The 18,315-nt window shown below is 43.1% G+C and overlaps 1 protein-coding gene across 2 annotated transcripts; it reads left to right on the top strand.

Annotated features, from left to right (window-relative positions):
* Positions 1-1,515: 1,515 nt before the first annotated feature.
* Positions 1,516-17,944, top strand: ppm1ba (protein phosphatase, Mg2+/Mn2+ dependent, 1Ba). 2 transcript variants are annotated; one of them, XM_068567521.1, is made up of 7 exons: positions 1,516-1,889; positions 7,788-8,690; positions 9,330-9,447; positions 10,708-10,822; positions 11,064-11,121; positions 13,605-13,621; positions 14,430-17,944. In XM_068567521.1, coding segments are annotated over exons 2-7 (1,203 nt in total). In that variant the 5' UTR covers positions 1,516-1,889; positions 7,788-7,796; the 3' UTR covers positions 14,431-17,944. The 2 variants fall into 2 exon arrangements, with proteins under 2 accessions (XP_068423622.1, XP_068423621.1); XM_068567520.1 differs by lacking the exon at positions 13,605-13,621.
* The last annotated feature ends 371 nt before the right edge of the window (positions 17,945-18,315 follow it).

Below are 18,315 nucleotides of genomic sequence, written 5' to 3'. Positions count from 1 at the left end.
CAATCCAGCGTGTGGCCTGCTTCAGCACAAAGTGTGCATGTGTTTCAACTCATTTATATAATGTAGGTGGCAAAATAAACAAGTGCCTGGTGCAGGAGTTGTGAACCCATCAGTAAATGAATCCATCATCACGAGTGTATGAATATGCATGAGTACAGGGGAGATAATATGCAAGATTTTTTTTAAATTATCGTTTGTAAAAAAGTCTGCCAGTCTACTTAACTGGCGTCACCTATTGAATGGTTGAGTGTGGGCTAGAAGTGGTGTCAATTCAAAAGGGACCAGACCTTTGCTGCTTTTACATCACGTTACCACATCACCTGTCATGTGTTTTTATTTACCATCTTTTTTTGCCCAAGAACACCTCGCCCATGGGAGAAGTGAGGTGAGGGAGATGGGATAGGAGGTGAGGGAGATTGAGGAGGAAAAGATGCTACTGAGGTGCAACCTCAGCTGAAGAATTCACGTCCTCCAACTGTATTTCGCCATCACACTTTTTTTTGTGTGCATCCTGCTGAAAACCTGTCACCGTCTTCTCCTCCTCTTGATTCCCCATGTTCTCGTGCCTCGCTCTCTTGGCTTGTGTCTTTTGCTTAATTTTCTGCACCTCGGTGACTCTGTCCTGCATCTTTCTCCAAAAGACGCCTAGAGTCTTCCTCTTTAGTTGGAGACAGACGTTCTCCAGGACCTTGTTTGGTCTTTTAAGCTGTTGGACCTCTGACTCCTGTCTCTTTTGTCTTTGAACCAGGTCCTGCTTCTCCAGCTCTAACCGTTCTGTCTCAGTGAGCTGCTCCTTCAACTTTTCCTCCACAGCTCTGCGGTCTGAGAGCAGAATCTGAATCTCCAAATAGTTTGCATGTTGAAGTGTCCTTGAGCAAGACACTGAACCCAATTGCTTCCCAGCAGCCCACTACTCCTTTAACAAAGGAGTGTTATTATTATTATTATTATTATTAATAAGATGTGCTGAATAATGTAACCAAATCATTTTTAATTAGTGTAATTCTTATCACGTTGCAGCGAGCATCTCCTCAGCTGCCGGGCTGAGGTCCTCCAACTACTCACATACAAATACACATTAGTACACACACACACACATAACTAAGTGAGCATACAGAGCAGCATTAGATAGGCTGAAGTGAACCAGGTGAAGTGAAGATTATTTGAGTTAATGACGTTGCCTGTTACTGTTAGTGCAATAAAACATTAGGAGTAAAAAGCCAATTCTTGAACAATACATCTCGTCCCATTTGTAGTGACAGCCTCTCACACTCAACCAATCAATAGGTAACGTCAGTTAAGTACCTGAGAGATTAGGCATTTTTGACTAAAGCCAAAGTCTACGTGATCCTGTGACGATCAAGTGTTTTGAACTTCGGTTGACGCGACTCTTTCTTTACGCGGCTCTCGGTTTACTTGACGTATCTTATGACCAATCGGGTCTCGGCTCGAAATCAGCTTTCGACCAATCACAGACGAGAACGAGGCGATCTGCTGTCCCCCCGAACTGCATGTTAAAAAAATAACGTCATCTGCCTCCTCATACATTTAGCTTGAGCCTAAATTAGCTTAGATCCATCTCTCCGATACGAGTTGTCTTCCCACGTCAACCGACAGCCAGCGGAGCGGGTATTCATTCGGGGCTCCCTGTGTTTACCGTGCCAAAACATGTACATAAAAGCCCTGTTCCGATGCAGAGACATGCTGAAAGCAGAACTGTCCGTGTGAAATGCGGGCTAGCTTAATCAAAGCTAGCTGACGAAGAGGGGCCGAGGAGCGAAAGTGGCGAACATTAACGAGGGATAAGTCTTTCCTGAGAAGCCTGGGTAAACACAGCCGCCACTGAAGCCACAGGAAGAAGGACTGGTAGATATATATTTCCATACAAAGTAAGTAACTAGCTAGTTAACATGTCGTACTAACGTTGGCTCAAGCAGACACACACTTAGACAACTGTGAACTACGCTCGCTGGTTAGCAACACAAGTTGCCTCCTTTTTCAACTGACAACTGACACTCAGCTCACGATTTACTGGGTTAGTGAGATGAAGGAGTGTAACTGTTAACGTTACGTTAATTATGATTATCAGTCCTGATGTTGGGGTCCTATTTTGTAAAGTGATTGACGTGAATTGTTGTGAGTTACCTTGTGATTTTGCTGGACTGTTGGTAAATGTAACATTAGCATCGATCTGCCAGTTTATAATCTAAGTGGTTTAACTAAATGTCATACCAGCTAATTTTGTAAATGCGCAACATTTGTCATAATCACAGCATCATGTTGTGTCGCTTCATGTTATGATACCATATTTTTCACCCCTCCTATTGCGACTGAATACGTCCTTGTTTTCATTTGGTGACGGCCCAGTGGAGGCAAATAATTGCCACTAATGGTTTGTGTAAAGATCTACCACAAGGAATTGAGGTTGTTATTGATGCCACAAGCACACATAATGTTACACAGTGTTATTCCCAGATGTTGTGTCTATGACATGGATAGTCTACTAGTTCCTGTCAATGTGCATAGCAGAGTCTTGTGTTACTAAAAACTAAAGTTCCCACGCTCTCTGTCTTCCCATTCTGTGCTCGTGAAACACCAGTATAGGAATTAACTTGTTTTATTGCCTGGTCGTGGGTTGTTTTATTGAGTTGTTGGTGTGTATGTGGCTGTGTGCTTGGGGTTTGTGTGACGGTGTGTTCCAGAAATGGCAGCATCATCAGTGGCATGTTTGTGTTGGCACCTTGATGTGAAATCCTGCACTAGCCTTGCTGTTTTAGCCTGGGACCCCTGTTGGCCTGTGCAAAGGCATTCATCTATACCATTTCTGTCGCGTCTGTTGATCAAATCACTTACAGATACAGACAGTGTTAATTGGTCGAGCTCGAAATAACTCAAAGATGAATTTGTCAGGTGCCAAGAGGGGGGAGATGGATGAGTTGTGTGCATCTGTCTGAGCAGAAAAAAAGACTGAGTTGCAGATACATTTTCTGATAACACTGTTATCTATTTTAGAGTTTAAACCGATGTCCAAAGAATGAAATCTAGGATAATCACTCGCCTAACTTTTGTGCTTAAGATAAACACACATCTTGTTTGTTACTCTTATCAGTGTTGTAAGCTGGACAGTAGACTCTCGACCAGGACTCAAACGGGTTCGCTGAGCCACTTGGACACATTTTATTGTCTGTTGTAATATTCAAACAATATTTAAAGCATTTAAAACATGGTCAACATTGAACCCTTGCAATCACATGCCATTTCTCCCTCCACCTCTCACTACATCCCACTGTTGGAGTCAAATTGAAGGCAGTCAGGGTTTCTGTGTTGAGAGAGCAGGTAGACATGCTCTTCTTGTTACAGAGAAACCACTCACAGTCTCGTATAACATGACACATTTCCTCTTCAGCTATAGTCTGATAGACTCCTGACTGGTCAAATAACAGCCGAAGCTTTCCCAACGCCACAGTACTTAAGATGTCAGAATGTGTCTGTTCAAAGAGCACTTGTTTTGGGAAATTGACTGCTTCTGATGCAACTTCAGTGATGAGTCATCAAAGAGGGGTATAGGATGGGGGTGGGGGGGGGCCTTATTGAGTAGTACAACTGGTTCCATTTTAGTTGCATTTCCTATCATAACAGAGGGCAGTTCCTAATACATTGAGTTGTTTTACTCTTTCAAATGTGCATCTGGCTCATGGAAATGTACTCTACTACTTGGAAGGAATCAAAGATGTTATTGATGCCATAAAGGGCCACAATCTACTATAAGCAGTGTCAGATACATACATGCCTTAAGCCCCAGAGGTTGTTAGCGAAGCCTAATTTAGGAAAAAGTGGTTATCTCTGAAGCTCTCCTCATTGCCAATTGACTTACTAATAGAATCCCAGCAGTAGTCCATGTCTTACTTGAAGACTCCCCTACATCTCTATATTTGGTGAAAAGTAACAGTTCAAGATATAAATCTGAGAATTTTTCAGTATCATTGTTGAACCACCCACTTTGGAATAAATGTGTTTCCTCAGTTTAAAGAAGATCCCCATTAGCTAAAGGGACTCCTACCTGGGCTGTGTGTTTTAAAATTATTCACTTATTCGCTGTATGTCACTATGTAGGACATCATTTGAACAGAACAAAAAAGTTTGTTCGATCAGGAACCTAATATTCAAAAGCTACTCTGGCATTCCTTTCACCCAGCTTTCTCGTTTCTGTCCATGTTGGTAGTTATCACTTGAGTTTGCAATATGGGATGATTTTAGTCCACCACAGTGGATAAAACCATTTTCAACAGATATTCAGGCAACACCACACATATTGCACAGTCAATGATTTTAAACAAAGCGCTGGTCTTCATATAGAAGACAAGTTGGATTTATTGCCAATCAGCTGGACGTGCTGCTGAACCCCAAAATAGACCGGCCAGTTTCACTTGAGGATGAGGCAGGAGATCCTTTATCTGGCAACAATGTCCCCTTCTCACTCTTTGTATTTTTCTTTTGGGAATCACATGAAAAAACATCATGTAAGCGTTGATTATAAAGAATTTCACTTGGCTGCTTCTCTACCTACACATAGGACTCCAGCCCCTGTTTTCTCCTACGCCACCATGCTCCATTCCCCATCCGCCTGTTCACAAGGTGACTTATTGTACTGCTCATATTGTGTTAATTTAATGCTCATTTGGTCATTTGATACCTCAATATAATAATTTTGTAGCCAGACATTTAAAAATATAGCTGTACCACACTGATATAAATAGTTAGAAGCTTCCATTCCCATGATGGGTATCAAATAAAGTAGAAAATAAAAGGTAAAACAAAGAAAGTGCTCTATTGGTGTTGGTATCACTTGAAGGGTGCGGGTATTGGTACTGACACCGTGATTTTATAAACGATACCCAGCCCTAACTGCATGTCAGCAAAAAAAAGGAGAGGGAGCAAGAGTTGTTTTGTTATCGGTAGTCCACTCCTGTGGGTCGTCTGTGTTTGACAGGCTAATCTGGCCCTGCGTGGATCCCATCAGCAGCTGACTGGTAAATTGAGTTAGTGAGTTAAAGCTACCCTGCTCGTCTGAAGTCTGAGACCTGCGGGCCTGTCTGTTTGCCAGCTTCCTACCTGGACCCTCAAACAGAATCAGCATTTTACTTCATCTTGCCAAGAGAGTCTCGCCATGCGAGAGAATCAACTGCGCGGTGTCACTAAATCAGAGCCAGGTCAGTTTGGCCACTTTTGTTGAGAGCGAGACCGGCGCACTGAAATGCATGTGCTTTCCATATATGGCCACGTGAAGACACACACACACACACACGCAGACACACACACACAGACAGTGGCATGGTTGTACACTTCTCTTGTTGCATGCTGCAACCACCAACACCGACTGCGTATGTTGCTATGGCAACTACTCAGCTGCCACTCCAAGCTGTGTAACCATGGAGACATCAAACTGGGTGATGTCACTCCCATGAGTTCTCGGTGCGTACATCAGTCGTTCCGCGTTATGAATGCTGATATATATATATGTATATTTTATACAGGACTAAGATATGGAAAACACATTGTGTCGATGATGACATCATCAGGCTTAACATTAAAGGGCTCTTGCCTTGGTATAGTGTGCTCATGATAGCTGCTCATGTGAATTACCGTTTCATTCATAACGGCTGCGTACGCACTAAACGGGGCATGAAGGTGCCTGCACTTCCTACGCAATGTTGTAATCTTTAAGAATGAACGTGACGGAAGAACGTGCACGTTATGGGGAAAATGGGAAAGCAGACGGTGAGGCGGTGAATTGAGGCCAGTAGGGATATATTGTGAGGGAAGTATACTTATAACTCATTTCACACATTTGCATTTTTCACCTCATGCACACGTTACTTATAGATCTGCTTTATCATTTCAGCCGTTCAAACATTTTAACCTGCAGTGTTGGCAAAGAATGATGTTTGGTGTCGCATTTCGAAGCACTTTCCATTTAGAGTTACTGGAAATTTAAGTTTTGTGTTGTTCGTGCTTTTTACTTTTTTACTGTTGGCTTTGATGAAGTTTTGTTGCTGCAATAATGCACCAATAATTATCAGTGAATATTCTCTCTAAATTGCTTGATTGCTGGTCTGCATGAAAGCCAATCAGACAATGCATTGATTATTAATTGAAACTTGAAATTTCCAATACTCATTTGTCTGCTTTGGCGCCTGCTCTTTAATTTGCTCTAAGAGCGACACAGCTAAGCACACGCACACAGACTCGATGTGTGTGCTTGTCCAGCTGTTTCTCACTCACACACACACACACACACACACACACACCCTTCTGGCCTGGCGTCCTGTCTGAACAGGTTATATTTAATTAACACATAAACTGTAAACTTAATTATAGGCCGACATCAATAACCGTTAAAAAAAGATCTCTGTGGTTGACCGATTAACGGTTAACTGTTGACATCTCTACGGGACGCGTGTAAAAGTCAGTGAAGCACACAAGCTGTCGGTGTAGAAAGCTTCCTCAGTTATGAATAGATATTTTATCTATATGGTCAGACTAAAAATGGTGGACTAAATGCTCATGTCATTATTCGTAAGTAGCATTTATTGATTCATTTAGGAATTCAGGTCAAAGGTAAGAGTACAACTTCCGTGGCTTAGAGGCCATTAAGTAGTGTGACAATCAATAAGAGTGTATACCTTCATGGTCTCGCATTACGTAACCAATAAACATGGCTGGATACATAATTATTCTCTCCTATCAAGCAACCTGAGGCTGTTCATTAAGCTAATGCAGGTGCAACTACAGACTGATAACACATCGTGTGGCTGCGCTCCGTAGAGTTTGTTAATGTTGTTGCTCGCCAGCTCTGGCTGGCCAAAGAAGCTTTTAAGCTGGCTCCTCAGTCTCTTAAAGCGTAAACCAAAGTGGCTGTGCTATTTCTGGATATTACTGGTCACTGTTTGGTTGAATTATTCTTTTTGGTAAACAGTACAAGAAAAACACATGCTTGAAAGCTTTGAGCAGTCCAAGTCTTGCACAATTTGCAGGGTTCACATTTCAGGAGCATAAATATGTAGTTATGCCTCAATTATGTTCACAATCTGATTAAAAAAATTCTTAAAAATGTAACCTCGGTAGTAAAACTTTCTATATTGGCAGCTGCTCTTTTGCTGTTTCTACCATTCAATTCACCTTATTGAACACAGAGCTAAGTAGGCAGATTATTTTTTCTGTATTACTAGTGCAGTACCTGTTTGAGGCGGGCCTATTGATGTGGCTCAGTACACACTGTATTACTCAGCGCTTCTACATTTTACTCGGGGACTTTCTGTTGAGCACAAGGATGTTTTTCTTCATCTCGACACGATATTAACATTTGGTTTTGTAAAAAATATTAAGTGTGGCTTAGATCATCCTCGAAACTTTTGAGCACATCTCTGGTGAACGCAAGACTTCAAGTGCTTCTGTGATTCTTTGTGGAGAAACTCAGTTTCACAGATCTGTCGCTTAAATCTAACTAATCGATGAGTCGACAACATTTTATGACTAGGAATTTCTTTGGTCGAGGACAGCCCTGATTTGATGATCCATATGGCCTTTCCGACTTCCATTATCCAATAAAATCCAATAACTCGTGCATTTTACCATAAGCTGCCGCTTTATAGGAACATTTTGAATTCTGTATTGTAATCTGAGTTCCGTGTTGACACAGTGCATCCCTGAAGTGACTCAACCGTTGAACTGAAATTCAAATTTTTTTTTTTTTTGTCCCGTGTCTGTTCTTTTCTCTTTCTCTCCAGGGCAGAGCCATGGGCGCGTTCCTGGACAAGCCCAGGACTGAGAAGCACAACTTGCATGCTGAGGGCAACGGCCTGCGCTACGGGCTGAGCTCCATGCAGGGATGGCGCGTGGAGATGGAGGACGCTCACACTGCTGTGTTGGGACTTCCGGGTCCCGGTATGACCGACTGGTCTTTCTTCGCCGTGTACGACGGTCACGCCGGCTCAAGGGTCGCCAACTACTGCTCTAAGCATCTTCTGGAACACATCATCATGTGCCCCGCGAACAAAGGGGCCGGAGAGACACAAAGCTCCCAGACCGGTTCAGACAGCTCCGCCTGGGACTCCCCAACACTGGTTCCTCCAACAGTGGAGACCGTGAAATCTGGCATCCGGACAGGCTTCCTGAAGATCGACGAGCACATGCGCAGCTTCTCTGACCTCCGTAACGGCATGGACCGTAGTGGCTCCACAGCGGTGGGAATCCTCCTGTCACCCGATCATTTCTTCTTCATCAACTGCGGGGATTCTCGAGCCGTTCTGTACCGCAATTCCCACGTGTGCTTCTCCACACTCGACCACAAGCCCTGCAACCCACGGGAGCGAGAGCGCATCCAGAACGCCGGCGGCTCGGTGATGATTCAGAGGGTTAACGGGTCACTGGCCGTATCGAGGGCCTTGGGGGACTTCGATTACAAGTGTGTGGATGGCAAGGGCCCCACGGAGCAGCTGGTTAGCCCCGAACCAGAAGTGTTTGAGATGGCCCGGGCCCCGGAACAGGATCAGTTTGTGGTCCTGGCGTGCGACGGCATCTGGGACGTCATGTCCAACGAGGAGCTGTGCGAGTTTGTGAAATCCAGGCTCGAGGTGTCCGACGACCTGGAGAGAGTCTGCAATGAAGTGGTGGACACCTGCCTGCACAAGGTGTGTGCAAATCTGGTTGTGAGCATGACTTTTTTGTGTGTTTTTGCCGGGATTTGCTTAAGGCTCACAGAAACTGAAATGTGTCGAAAATGTGTCGAAACTGGCACAATTAAGTCCTCCAAAAAAAACAGTGTGCAGTCATTTTTTGGAGATTATTATGTATGTATGTATGTATGTATGTATGTATGTATGTATTTAAATTCCCTGCTCTATAATCTATTCATGATTTAAGAAATGAGCAATGAATTTGGTTGTCTGAGCTTAAGATTGTCCCTCAAATGAGCAAAAGGAAAAACTGAAATTAGCGGTTTTCAGATCATGAAATAGTAAAAATGGCAACAACTCAAACACTACATTTGATTTATCTCTTCAGGCTTGAGACTGCTGTAAAATCTTGCAGAATTCCTCAATTCAGTTTACAATACATTCAAATAGTGAGGGTTCGGATGGAGAAAAAAAAAATGCAAATATATATTGAAATGGAGCAGAGTGCATTAACCTGCTGCCTCGCTGTGTTCCACAGTGCAGACTGTTACTTGTGCCAACGAAATCATCTCATATTTCTTGCAGCACTGTACAATTGCTCCTTCTCTTACCCACTCTTTCTCTTCTGCTCCTCTCTCCTGCCGTCCACCTCAGGGGAGTCGGGATAACATGAGTGTTGTGTTGGTGTGTTTGCCCAACGCCCCCAAAGTGTCGGAGGAAGCTGTGAGGAAAGACGCCGAGCTTAACAAATATCTGGAGTCTCGAGTGGAAGGTGAGCGTGGATGGACGGGAGAAAAATAACCAGTTTGTACTGTATGTGCAAACATGATGGCATTAAAAAATATATATTAGTTCATTTAATTGTAATTTTTAAAAAAAATGAAAAAAGTGTAGGACTCAATTACACCCAAAAATAATCTTTATGGCGATGTCAATGGAAATAAGAGTCTTTATCTTGGATCCGACAAATGTTTTGACACACCATCTTTCTCCATATGAAACATCATATCTGTATGTATGGGTTCTCCACTGACTGACCCTGCCACCCTGTACTGTCTAACCTCCAGCCGAGTTATCTCCGGCTCACAGCAGAGGAATGACACCATCGTGACCCCCTTTTCCATTTCAGCAAGCATCTCCCGTCATCTCCCTGATCGCTCCTCTCCTCCCTTTTCCACCCTGAACGCATCTTTCGCTCCCCTTCTTCGCTGTCTTGTTTGGATGGATTCCCTGCTCTCCTCCTGTATTGCTTTCTGTCATTTTCGTTTCATCCCCCCCCCCCCCCCCCAAAAAAAAATCTCAGGAGGCATGAGGCCAAATGATAAACACAGTGAGACTTTTTTGAGTCTTTGCTGGTTACGTCACCTCTCTTCAACTCTTTTCTGGCTACCGTTAAACCAGGAAAAAAAACAGCTGTTTCAGAATTGGACCAAACAAGAACTCTTGAATCTTCACACTTGTCTCTTTTAACCGACCTGTGACCTGTGTTCTTTCTTGATCCACAAAATGGAAAAAACCTTGTGTCTAATATTTGTACGGTACTCAGATATGAGATACTGATTGTGCTATCCATTGTGTACAAAACTGCAATTTCATGTTGCATGGTTTGATGGGTATTCCATAATGGGTTTAATTTCACATTCCGGGTTAAAGTGCTATTGTGCAAACTTTTGTACGGGCGTTTGGCTTCAGGTACTGTCTAATACTGGAAGATAGAGAGAAGAAAAGAACGAGGGAGAGAGAGGAATGCTCTGGCTGAACATTGGTCTGGCCTCATGCCACTCTCAACTGAGTTGCGAGCCTCCGTCTGGCCCCCCCCCTCTTTCCTCTCTCACTCTCTCAGACATGCACTCATTCCCACAAATTCACTTGTGTGTCTTCTGTCTTCACTTCTTATCTCCTCAATTGTTGCGTTTCTGGCCACCCCCCTCTCCGTTCTTTTCCCCCTCGCCCGTCCTTACTCGGTTATTCTTGACTAACACCAGCTCTGTTAAGACTGACTTGTGTAAAAACACGTCTGGTGTTATTTTAGAGTTGCTGTCTCGGCCAGCTGAGGAGGGGTTTCCGGACCTGGTAGCAGTGATGAGGAACCTGTCCACTGACATCGGCATGCCCTTGTTGCCACCAGGAGGGGGCCTAGCCAGCAAGTAAGGGCCATCGCCTTCAAAGTAGGATACTCAGTCTTAGTTTATCACAGGATTGGTACGTTAGTCCACGGTCATAAGCATCTGGAGTAATAATAATATTAACTAGTCATGTAAATAAACAAGCCAGTCATTGAGACTACATGCAGGTTTCTCCACATATCCGCCCTTTGTTGTTGATTTGATGGGATGGTTTAGCTCAAAAGACCTAATCACACTTTTTGTGCCTGTGTTCTTCCTGCAGACGCAGTGTTATTGAAGCAGTCTACAACCGTCTGAACCCATACAGGGAGGAAGATGGGGTCAGTATCAATACATGTAACGATGAGCTTTGTCTTTCTTCGACGACACTCACACAGGCATCTTATGCCAAAGTCTCGAGGCCATACAACACATCTGAGTTCCAGTGGCCTCTGAAAACCTCCTACTTCGTCCCGTTTGGGGGACCAAGCTGCCAATTTAGTGCACTGTATTTATTTTCACACTCAAAATCGTAGCAGATGAAGTATTCTAATTGACATCAGTTTTTCTTTCTTCTGCGCACAGTGCATGATGCACACCTTCCTGTCAGCCTTCGTAATGGGCTATGCATGCATGACAGCGCCGCTTTGTCAAAAGTCTTCCGACTGGAACTGAGAACTTTTGCACTTTTACCAAATCCGGTGACTGCGGATGAAAGCATTTCTCCTGATTTATGTTTTTTGAAATGTCTCGAAATGAGGCGCTCCAAGATTTCTTTAACCAGTTAGTTTGTTTGCACCCCCCCACCCCGCCCACCCCACCCCCCTCCCTCGCCCTCCACACACACACACACCACACACACTATTTCTGCAGTATTACCCTCATCTCTGCTCTCTGTCCGAATGCTCAGTATGTTGCAGAGCTCCAAGTACGCAGCTTTTATGTGTCTGCTTTGTGTGTCGTTTACCTTTTTTGTCGTATGCAACCGCTTGTTTGGAACAACAATATACAATGTAGTATAAAATGGGAAGATTACAAACAAAAAAGGCATGTTTCTAATCGCATCCTGATTGAAATAACGGCTTCCTGTAGTTCTCTATTTAGTTGAGGGAAATATATGCTGTTGTCGCTATTTGAGAAGTTTTGGCACTCAGGAGTCTGTACGGAACCGGTTTGGTCGAAAGGCCTTTACACACAAAACACTCATAGAAGACATGAAAACACGCCTCTATAAAATAGATGAGAGTAGCTTCATGAATGAATAGTTTCAATGCAACATATTCACAGAGTTCCCCGTTTGACATTATTTGAGCTCCCTCTGTTAAACGGTCATGCAGTGTATATGTCATGGGCTTTTAGAAGGAGTGGCTCTGGTGTCTTGTCTTTGTCAAGGTTGAAGGGTAACACAGTTTGCGGTCCTGGTTTGGGCCTGATGGGACCTGATGGGACCACGGAGCCAGTGTGTTGTGTCTTTACGTCCGTTCCGTATAACGTGATGGGTTTATGTCTTTCTTCGTGTTGAGAAAGCTCCAAACAGTCGGCTGTTTTTTCGTTGAGTAATATTTGTGTGTTGTGTGGAAGTGACACGAACAACAGTTCAAAGAATTAATGAATCGCATCGATTTAAAAACTATATGCCAGAGCTGTAAAGGCCTTAAGCATGTATTTCTGCACACAGATGTGGAAATACACTCAGAGATCTCTACTCTGCAGCAAGGTTAACTGAAACATGCCGTTTCTCACACAATGGCTTGAAACCGGGAGTTCAATGTGTGACCCTGTCACTAGTTGTTGTTGCTGTTTTTGTGTTTGTGTGTGTGTTTAAATGATTGCCTAGATGTGTCTATGAGGGCAATGACCCACTGAGATGCCACTTTGCTATTCGTTAGCCTCCATGAAGCTCTGTCCATTTGTTTATTAGCGTTATGTCCGGTGTGTGCTTGTGTGTCTGTTGATGAGTCTGCTAGTGATGGACAAGTCCTGAGGTGGAGCGAGACTCAAAGTTGTGTGTGCGTGTGTGTGTGGTTGGTCTATGGTCTGATGTTTGGTGGCTCATGATGAGGTGATGTTCACCATGTGGTTTTGTCTTTGTGTGTCTTTAAAGACTTAGACGGTTTGCCTTATGTACACACACACACACACACACACACACACACACACACACACACACACACACACACACACACACACACACACACACACACACACACACTTTCCCAAATTGTCTAACTTTTCTTATTATGAGTAATGTTATACATGTACTTTCAGTACATTTTAATTGTAATCACAATAGCAACAATCAAACGTATTTAATTAAAGGTTCTATCAGTAAAATATAATTCTTTAATCTTTTGACGGCTTTAAGAAGCAAAAATATCAATAACTTCCCATATTTATTAGATTCGTGTTCATAATTCACAGATTAGATTTCACCTCTTCGGTAACTTTTCTGGTACTTTAGTGTATTTACTTTAAAATATCTATCATTATGAAATTTCACCCAATTTTTTTTATCACCAATTAATTAAAAAAAGTACTAGTACTACTTAATCATACTTTAACACACACCAATGTCTATAAAACACATTTAGGAAATACTTATTGATGCTTTTAATGTTCTTAATAGTTTCTTTTCATAATAATGAGTTTAGCTTATTCTCTCGCCCTTTCTTTAGACACTGTTTTATCACAGCAGTACAAGTAGTGGAATTTTTCCACTTTTTAAACCTACACACACACACACCTGCTCACCCGCTCTCTCACACACCTTGATAAGGGATGTATCGATTTGTCTAACTGTGTGTTCACCCTCTGATTAACGCAGCCCTCCTGTTTCATTTGGTAAGTGATCACATATATAAATGTTACACCCTCCCCGCCCCCCTTCTTCCAACTCCTCATCCACACACACACACACACACACACACACACACACACACACACACACACACACACACACACACATTCTTACAGGCATGTAAGTAGTGACCCTCTACACATGTTCCCCTCTCACTCCATCAGTCTCTACGTCCTGGTTTGATCTACTCTTTGGCATGTGGCGCTCCATGACTTTAAGGTGTGCGCGTATGTATGTGTGTGTGTTTGTGCGTGGACGTCTGTGTGCAGACATGACTGTCCAGGTTGGATGAGGTTGTCTGGTCGTTGTCTTTTGGTCCTGTCCGCCCCCCCCTCCCCCCTCCCCTCCTCCTCTCACGTCACACGCCCTACACGCATGCATCTGTCCCACTGCGTCTCTCCACAGCTGCACGCACGTGTCCGGCAGTATTCGTTTCTGTGTCGCTCCCGCGATAAGACGGAAGGCCTTGGATTTGTTGTGTCGGCGTATTAATGCAGAAAGGACTCGCACACTTGCATTGAAAGTGTTCCCTGGCTCACGCTGCTTTTCAACTTTGTTCAATTATTTTTTGTTGTTGTGTCGTTTGAAGGGAAACCTGTCCTTGAAGTCCAGGCCGGGGAACGAAATCAAGTGAATGTGACTGACTGTTTTCTACCTTTTGATAACGGCGTGCCCTCCTCTTTTTTTCCCCCATCTGCTCTCCCGCACTCCTCCATCCCTCCTTTCCTTCTATATTCTACTCTCCTCCTCCCCATTCCTCCTCCCCATCTCTCTGCGGCTTCCCTCTTGCAGAGCGGAGCTGAGTTGGAGTACCACTGGTAGCCGTCCAGCACAACTGCCTGATCCCAAAAGAACAGGACCACTTTTCCACACAAGATCACATTCATACTCACCTTTTTCATTTCCTCTGGGGTGTTTTCTTTTCTTTCTTTTTTTTTTTATTCCCCACACCGAGATCAATCAAAGCAGAAATCCTGGATTAAAAAAAAACAAACACATCCAATGTAGAGAACTGCAAAACAGGTTTAGTCGGTTCTTTTTATAGAACAAAATGGGGGGGGGGGGGGATAAGAACAACTGCGTTAATATCTGAAAGCAGAACTATATATACGGTATATACCTAAGAGAGGCAAACAAGCACAGTTTCTCTTGCCCCTCAGCTTCTTGCTTTCTTTGTGGTGGTTGTTTTTGCCGATGTCAGAGCAGAGAGAGAAGGGAGGCCCTCACGAATCAACGGCCAGCTATTACCAAACCTGTCACTCATCGATGTTCGTAAGATACGGAACGGACTAAAGTGGTTTGTTGGCGGCTTTTTTCCTTTTTTTTGTTTGGGGCATTACTTGTTTTGGAGTGTGAACTTTTACTTGCACCTGACTGGCAGCCAATCGACCACACACAGGCCCCTGCGCGGTCCAGCTGGGAGTTATCTGGGTATTACTGGCACTCTACTCGATGAGGGTCCAACGCCTCACCTGGCCGTGCAACTCGCAGCCTCGCAGAACTCCTGACTTTAAAAAAACTCCCAAAGCCCCACGCTATCCAATGACTTACGAGTTAAACCCTCGAATTCATCATGGGTCGCCCCCTCCTGCACCTGAACACAAGGGGAGCACTCGTGAGAGGGCGGAGTCTGCCGGGCTCCTCCATACCGCGTCTAAACTAAAAGGACATGGGCTGGCGTTCCTGGCTGCAGATAGGAATTACATGAAGATGGTTGAAACCCCCCAAGTGTGACGACTCTTCTTGCACGTCCCCCGCTCAATTTCTCTCCCGTAGGATGTTGCGCAACAGTTGATTTCTCCCTCTTCCCTCTGTCTCTCTCTCTCTCTCTCTCTCTCTCTTTTTGCTTTTTTCTGTTTCTTCATGTGACAGAAGAGACACTGCTGTCATTTGCAAGTGGCAGACATTGCCAGAATCATAAGCTTTTGAGCCCACTGTTTAAGAGATAGAAAAATAGTTATATATTAAATTCATATTTATATATATATATAGATATATATATCTATATATATATAAATATATATACATATAAAACTATATTTTGATTTGTTTGTTTCCACTTAATTCCCAGCCATGGTATTCGTTGTGGCCTAATGTGTGTGTGTGTGTGTGTGTGGTCTGTGTGTGTGCACACCTTTTTTGTGTGTCGACAAATATAAAACACAAAAGAAGTCAAAGTTGCACACATTTTTCCCCACACAGCATCGCTCCAAAGACAGGGTTGGGGGATATTCCAGCCTCACCTTCTTCTCCCCCTTTCTCCTCGACACACACACAATCCTGCTTGTGTTACAATTTGTTTTTTTTTTATCTGTCAATTAATGTGTAACAAAAACAAATATGCCTTTTTTGTTGTTGTCGTTTTGATTGGAAACTCACCCCACCCCATCAATTTCTTTTTATTTTTGATGTGTTTTGAGATTTATATGGCGTTTTTAGAGTACTGTGGCCGTGGATAGGAAAACAAGAAGGGGGAGCATGAAATAAACCTTGTGCAGCAGATTAAGGGAGAGGCGAAGGCGTTTCCCTGTAGGAAGTAAAGGAGACACTGTCGGGGCAAACACAATGCGCCCCGCCCAGACATGCGTTCGCATCATCACTGAAATAGATGTCCTTCATTTTTCCCATAACTCCCGTCATGGACTCGCCTCTGAGGCACAGGGTGGATGCTGGGGAAGCCCTGGTGTTTTGACTCTTCTCATCGACCTGGAGTCCATTTCATTTCTTTCAAGCCAAGCACTAATAAGTGATTGAAACAAATGTATTTCAGAAGAAGCCTCCTCTTTTTTCACTCTGTTTGAAACCAACGTGGGCATTGACAACGTGGATACACATACTTTGCATGTGTATTTTTTTTTTTCTTTCTGTAGATGCATTTACAATAGGCTATAAGTACATACAGAACTGTAATATAATTTTTTTTTAATCCAATTGTGCTTTCTGAAGTGGTAGTGTTGAAAGAAAATAGGCCTAACCGAGTTTGCTGGCTGATTAATGTTCTTGTGGTACCCTTGCTCTTGATGCCATATGACAAATAGGTACTTGAATGTGTAGTTCTTTTGCGGTTGCGTTTAATTGGATGATTGATTTTTTATTTTTTTTTCTTCCTTTGTTTGTGGTGGAGGGAGCGGGAGGGGTGGGATCTCTATAGTTGTGCATGTTTTGTGATTGAGGGAGGAGTGTATTTTGTGTGTGAGATGTACTAATGTGGGCATGTTCAGTGTGGTGAAAACCCGGCGTTAGCGGATAGGGGGACGATAAAAGAACAGCATGGAGGAAAGTGCAACATGTAGCAGGATATTATTTGTCTCGTAGGACTGAAGTTCAGTTGGTTAAATCCCCAAATCGCTTCTTTTTTTGTTTTGTTACTACATCTGTTTTGTTTTGTTCTGACTTTGAATCCGTTCCATTGCGGACTCCTACAACATATTCACACTAACACTTCCTGACTTTTTAACGTTGTGTAAGGTTCCACCACACTGAACACTATTGTTTTTGTTTTTTTAAAGGTTTATGTTTAAGATGAATCAGACACTGGGCTAGGAGAGAAATTAAGGGAGGGAAGGACAAACATTATTATTTTTTAATGTAATTTTCATGATTCACACTGATTCCACTGCATGGACAGAATACAAGCAGCACTGCAGCATCACAGTATCTCCTCATCAGTCATTTAATGACTAAAACAAGCTAATTTTGCGCCCTTCATTTAAAAAAAAAAAAAAAAAAAAAAAAGTACTTGAGAATAATTCTCGTTGTGGAATATAATCTCAAAACTCACACGGGAAGAATTCTCTCTTTTTCAAAGGAGACTTTGGTAGTCGGGTGACGCCTGACTAGTGCGACCCTGACTTTCACGATATGATAAAGCGAAGACCCCAGAAAGGAGGCGCGATATTGGAAACGGCAAAAGACAGACGTGACATTCCTCATGTGGGCTTTTCAGGATGGAAATGAACCCTCGTACCCGTCGCCACCTCCCTCTGACTCGTCTCGGCACTCTTTGTATACATACGGCTAGAGTTGACAGAGTTACGATGGCATTGATAAATTCCACACTTGTTTTTTTTTGTTTTGTTTATTTATTCCAGTGCTTTTTAGCTCTTATAAAAATGCTGTATTTTGAAGACCGAATAAGTTAACGATAAGCTGGTGTGCATTTCAGAGTAATGTGTGACCCACTCACCTTCGGGCTTATGAGACAACACCATCCCTTCTTCCTGTACTCATTTCCCAGTATGCTATTGTGATGTTACAGACCATACAGTGAACATAAACGTCAATAAAAGATGGATTTAAGTTTCAAACGGTTTACTCTGCTTGTTTCTTTGCTTTTTCAGTGGCAACTTGAAATGGCTTTTTTGTGTCTTTTTTGCAAGCTTTCACTCTTCAGTACAACACGATAGAAAGTTATAATCTTGATGTTGTATATTCTTTCGGGTGATATCCAACAACCCTGTGTGATGTACATTGTTCAGTGCCAGAGAGAATTATAAAGGCTTTTGTAAAGAAGAAAGTCACCATGGAGCTCAGAAAAGAAGTATTTTTGCATGGCATGGCGTCCCTGAAGGACAAATAATTACAATATTTGAATATTTAGCTTTGATAGTTCTCCATGTTGAATAGGATGTACTCAACAGGCAGTCCTCTTTGTCCCAGGGAAATTGGGTTTGGGATG

This window comes from Clinocottus analis, unplaced genomic scaffold (assembly GCF_023055335.1).
Source record: "Clinocottus analis isolate CAN_PGR_092001 unplaced genomic scaffold, fCliAna1.0.p SCAF_8, whole genome shotgun sequence".
NCBI classification, from domain to species: Eukaryota; Metazoa; Chordata; class Actinopteri; order Perciformes; family Cottidae; genus Clinocottus; species Clinocottus analis.
The sequence above is the reverse complement of the archived record's forward strand: the minus strand, read 5'-3'. Positions and strand labels throughout refer to the sequence as shown.